The sequence below is a fragment of the Akebia trifoliata genome, chromosome 9, assembly GCF_017979445.1.
Source record: "Akebia trifoliata isolate Shusen 1 chromosome 9, ASM1797944v1, whole genome shotgun sequence".
Taxonomy (NCBI): Eukaryota; Viridiplantae; Streptophyta; class Magnoliopsida; order Ranunculales; family Lardizabalaceae; genus Akebia; species Akebia trifoliata.
Window position 1 is genome coordinate 20297920 of NC_141383.1, and position 5619 is coordinate 20303538.

General features: G+C 34.4%; 1 protein-coding gene across 1 annotated transcript; it reads left to right on the forward strand.

Moving 5' to 3' along the window:
* The first annotated feature begins 239 nt into the window (after nt 1–239).
* LOC147394551 (uncharacterized) lies at nt 240–1708 on the forward strand. Its single transcript, XM_086453312.1, has one exon. The coding sequence runs from the start codon at nt 240–242 to the stop codon at nt 1545–1547; it is 1308 nt and encodes a 435-aa protein (XP_086309438.1). The 3' UTR covers nt 1548–1708.
* Nucleotides 1709–5619: the final 3911 nt, after the last annotated feature.

A 5619-nucleotide genomic window follows, 5' to 3' on the forward strand; every position in this document is an offset into this window, starting at 1 on the left:
TGAAATAAATACTAGTTTCTGGGTTCTCTATTTCACTCACCATCGCTACCTCTCCCTCTCTGATTTGCCTGTCTTTCTCAAGCTCTAGTTCTTAGACAAAGAAGTGTGTGTGAGAGAGAGAGAGAGAGTAGGGTACTCTTAACACATGGTGCAAGAGATGCCACGTACCAATAGTTGTATCTAATCTCTAGAAGATACAACTGTTAATTAAGACACCCTTCTGCAATTTCAAGCCATAGATGTTCCCTTCAAGCAATAGTTGCATTGCCGTTTCATACACGGATCAAGCTATGTTCGACAAACCCTTTGACAATGACGTAAGCCCTTACTCTAAAAACCCGCTTCCCTCCTCTTTCTTCGAATTCTCTCCTTTTGTTGACCCAAATGATGACGATATCGAGTTTTTCCAGCACCACCACCATGACCTTTTTATGACTCATTTTCCTAAACACCACCACCCCCCATTGATCAATTCAAGTGATACTATAGCTGAGACTGAGATTAACAGGACAGCTTCTAATAAAATTAACAACAACAACTTTATGGATGAAACAGCAAAGAAAAGCTTTCCAATGGCTGAGCAGATGCTAAAGAAATCTGTAAAGAAAGATCGACATAGCAAGATTGCCACGGCTCAAGGTCTGCGAGACCGAAGAATGAGATTGTCGCTCGAAGTTGCTCATAAGTTCTTTAGTCTTCAAGACATGCTCGGTTTCGATAAGGCCAGCAAAACCATAGAGTGGTTGTTGACGAAGTCGAAAGTTGCAATCAGGGAGCTATCTAGAGACCTTTCTCAGACAAAGAACAGCTGCAACCACGGTAACAAGAGTGTGTCTTCTACATCAGAGTGCGAAGTAGTATCTGGAATCGAAGACATTGCCAACAATGAAGATGAGAAAGCCTTTGAAGGGAAATTTTCGACGGGAATTTGTAAAGAGAAGAGGGCTAGAAATTCACGTAAACCGAAATTTCATCCCCTTGCAAAACAGTCTAGAGTAAAGGCAAGAGCTAGGGCAAGAGAGAGGACAATAGAGAAGAGATGGAACAAATCACTACTATGTCCTAAAGCAACAACTCTTGATGAGCTGAACCAATTGGGGTCTTCAAGTCCTTTCGAAACTGGTGAAGAATCAGGTTCTCATAGCCACGACATGAAATCGTCATCCCTAGAAGTTGTGGCTGAAGTTGAAGAACCCAGCTCTCACTCTCTAGAATGTCAAGGACCTGTCCATAACATGGTTGAGGAGTCCTTCGTGATCACCAGCAAGTTGAGCCCATCTTCAATTTTCGATTATCACCATGAGATCGCAATATCACATGGGATGAACCCAAATTTTACAGAAAATTGGGAAATCGACACCACTAGATCACAATACAGCTACTGTGCTATGACCAACCTGATGCGTCCATCGACAGGTAACATTCAAGAGTGCATCCCTAGCCCATTTTCTCTAACTTCTTCAGATACTCGTTTTCAGTCTCAATTTGCAGATATTCAATACAAGCCTTGGGAGATCTACAATAATCAAAGTCTATGCCGACCTTGACTATCTTTTTAGCTCTTTATGTTTGTGTTGGAGTGTATGAGCATAAGAACAATGTAAGCTAATGATTTCTTTGCTTATCTAGAAGTGATTTAGGAATGTAAATTTGGATTCTATTATGTTAATGGTGGTGATTCTATTTTATATTAAGAGTTTTGTTCCTCCTTATCACACTCAAATTCCCCCCTTTTCCTTTTTCTTTAATCAGAAACTTTATTCATGAGCAAATTGAATGTACACTTGGAAGAAAATGGAAAATAAAGCCACAAAAAGGAAGTTTAGTAAGCCTGGAAAAGGATAGATCCCTTGGGTTGCTTGGCAATATTGGAAGTGAAGTTCATAATCCATTGAACTTGGACTCCAATGTTTATTTATGGTCAAAGTTCATTAGCTATGAAGCTGATTATTACATTGTTTTTCCCCCTAACATTTTCCAAGTTTGGTATCTTCTATCCAGACCTATTTATATCAAAGTAGATGCCAATTATGTTATTTGACTTCAATTATTTTCCTTCCTTCATCTGAATCATGAATCGCTTTTCAATTGTGTTATATAGTAATTGTTTTGTAGTTAAATTATGAAGGAGAAAACCTTCACAAGCACATCTTAGTATGATGTGATTGGATAGAGGCCATAAAATTACATATGGTGAAGAAGAGAGAAGATATTTATTGTAGAAGAAGCTCATAAATGTAAGCATTTTGTCATATAATTGGTAGTTTGATTTCATAAAAAATATTATTGTCAAATGCTCAAGTTCCGATTGTCTTCAATAATGTACATTTAGTTAGGCACATTGTAAAAGAGCATGTTATTTCAACATCTAAAGGAGATTCACAACTAGTTATGTAGACCAAAACACTATAATGCAATTCTTGGATGTTTTTACAACAATTCTTGGTGGGTTTGTATAGAAAACTACAATAACAAATAAAAGAAAATCATACCTAAACTTGACTTCCTAATTTAAAAGATACTAATTGATAATACTAAGCGTATAAATGTATTTCCTAATATCTACCAGAACTTTTCATACATCAGAACTTGCCATTTGTGAGGAGATACATCGAATATAAGATGGTGTACCTCATCTATCACATTATATAACATCATAAACTCTATCACCCAACCACAATTGCATGGCCTTTTGGAGAAGAAAAACACAATTGGTTAAATGAAATATGAAGTCTTGAAATCATGAAGTAAGTTATTCATGGTTGCCTGAAAAATTCAATTGCGCTTGTCGGTGATCACTGCATGTCTGTGAAGTTCTTTCAATTTGTCAAAGCCGGTGGTTTTTTATTTTTACTGAAGCCAGTGGGCCACTAGATCCGGTCTATCGTGATCTATTCCAAGAGTATACAAAGTAAGGTCGTGGGTGTTGTATAAGAAATCTTCTTCAAGAGGTTTTAGATATAGAAAGAAAAGTAAAATAGTAGTAAACCTGAAAAATATTACATACAGGTTCAGCGACTGTGGCACCACTGCCAAAGAGAGGCCTACCAAGATTATATTAAGTCAATCCAACTAATATAGTTAATTGATCCAAATTGATGTAAATCTAAATCTTCAAGATATTTGATGAAATGCTCAATAGAAATGCTATAGTGGATCTCACACACATTATTATGATTCATATAACTTATCTCCATCAACCTCCCACAATTTTTTCTATTGAAAAAGGAAAATATAATTGATTATTACATAGAATATTGGCCCTTGATTTCGTGAAGAAGTTGTTGACGAGGTAATACCAAGATGATGCTCATGTATCATTTCTAAAATTATCATATACTCTATCAAGGTAAGTTGAAATTTTTACATATTTTAAACATCACTTGATTGATTGGAAGAAAGAAAAGAGTCATTCTCAAATTTTCTAAAGGAAACTCATGATAAACTTATCAAGAAAAATTAGTAGGTGTTACATCATATAAAGGGAAAAGCACAATGGTAAGCATTTTATCATACAAACAAAGAAAAACACAATTAATAGTTCTTAAATAGTACTCCCAAACTAGTTCAATAGAGCTAAATGTCTTCATTAGAATATGTATTTTGATTGGATGCTTTTCCTGGTGATAATCTTAGGGTTAAGTTTATTCCTAGGTTACTAACCAGAAAAAATTATTGTTCCATTTAGAAATTCCTAAAATATGTTGACTAATGAAAATCAATCAAATCAATTAGTGATTTTGACTCTCATCCATGGATCACAATTTAGAGCTGAAGTTGCCAATAAAGATTTTGAAGCATGAAGTTGGTTGCAGAATTTCTGTCCCTTTATATTTATTTTAAGTTACATGAATAGTAGGTTTTTTTTTTCGTTTTCTGGGTGGGGTGGGGGACCTTACTCTTTATTAATTTTTTTTTTTTTAAAAACACCCACACACAACCTTACAAATGAGTATGAGAGACATGACACTTAGCCAAAAAAATAGTAAAAGAGACATGACCGTCATAGAATAAAAAAAATACATAACACGCTTGGAAGGATGGATTGAGAAGACCTTCGAACTACAGAGTGCACATGAAACCCCAACTTCGACAGAATATCCACTGCTCGGTTAGTCTTTTTCTAAGAATAGTTAATACTTTATGAGAAAAGACACTAAAAAGATGGCAATGATATAACAAAATTCCACTAAAGTCTCCCTTTCAAGAAAAAGCAAAACGTCTCATGAATGATTTAGAATTGGAAGAACCAATTTTGAATTTATAGAGTGCAACTTTGTTAACCACATCAATAGAGTGAAGGACCAGTAAAAATTAATGGCCAGGAAATACAGTAATCATTTTTGTTACCCTGGTTCTACTAATTGACCATAAATATAGACAGATTGAGAAGTACTTCATCCATCAAATTAGACCTTGATAGTTAAGATACAGATGTATTTCTAAACTGGTATCTGACTGAACATCTAAATCAAATTAAAAGAAAAAAATTTATAAGAAGAAAATAAGAATGACTACTATTTATGGAGATGAATATTCGGAAATTAAGAACATTTACAAAGGATGCGTATTCAAATATGAGAATATTGAGATGATGAGTTAAAACTAGGAAAGATAAAATTAAAAAAGAGAGCATCTCGAAAAATATAGGATAATCTTAAAAAGTGATAAATTAATGAAAATTTGATTGAAATGATTTGGTCGTGTAATGAAAGCCAGGTACAGTGCCAATTAACAGTAATATGCCAATTGGAGCTTTTAAAAGGGTGTACAAATGTTCACTATACTTTCTTGTCATTTAGGCAGTATTCTACACATTTAGTAGATCATAGATAAGAATCAATTATAATTTGCAACCATGGCTGTTTAAGGGGTTAACTATCTTGGATGGCTGATAAGCGAGTGAGGGAAATTAGAGATGGTTTTCAAAATTGAACTGGTCTACATCTCGTACTTTCAGAGAGTAATTTTGTAACTGATTAACTTGAAAACAAGACCTCTTGATTTGGATATTCTCATATTTATTCTGCAAAAAGAGATCTTAATCTTTCTATATATACAAATTGCTTAATTATCAAAAGACAAAAAATCTTCGTTGTGCTGCAAAAGTTATGTTGGCGGGAGACACGTTGACCCTCCCAAATTTCATCTTCTTGTAATGCCCTTATGCTTGTATAATTCTTCCTTCTGTAGAGTAAAACCCCTTGCTTGCCTATATGATATATATATATATATATATATATATATATACACAAATAATTGCAACCCCATATCTAATTGTTCATTGATATATTTGTACATGTTAATGGGATTCTTGCCAAACCTTCTGCATGCCATTTCGCGGTGTTTGTGCATACTTAGAATCAAATGACAAACCTCATGAATCACAAATGCCTTTTCAACATTTATAACTAGCTCTTTGGAAGAGCTGATGGAGAAAAGTTAAAAAGATATGATGGTCTTGTTTAGTGCAACGCTAAATGAGCTTATACTTCATGATGCGCTTGATGTTTTTGTTGTTTATCCATGATCTAAACACAGATCTTTTTAAAGGTGGGGTAGTGCTTACATCCTTAGATAAACCATCAAGAGATCATAAGTTATAATCTCAAACACCAA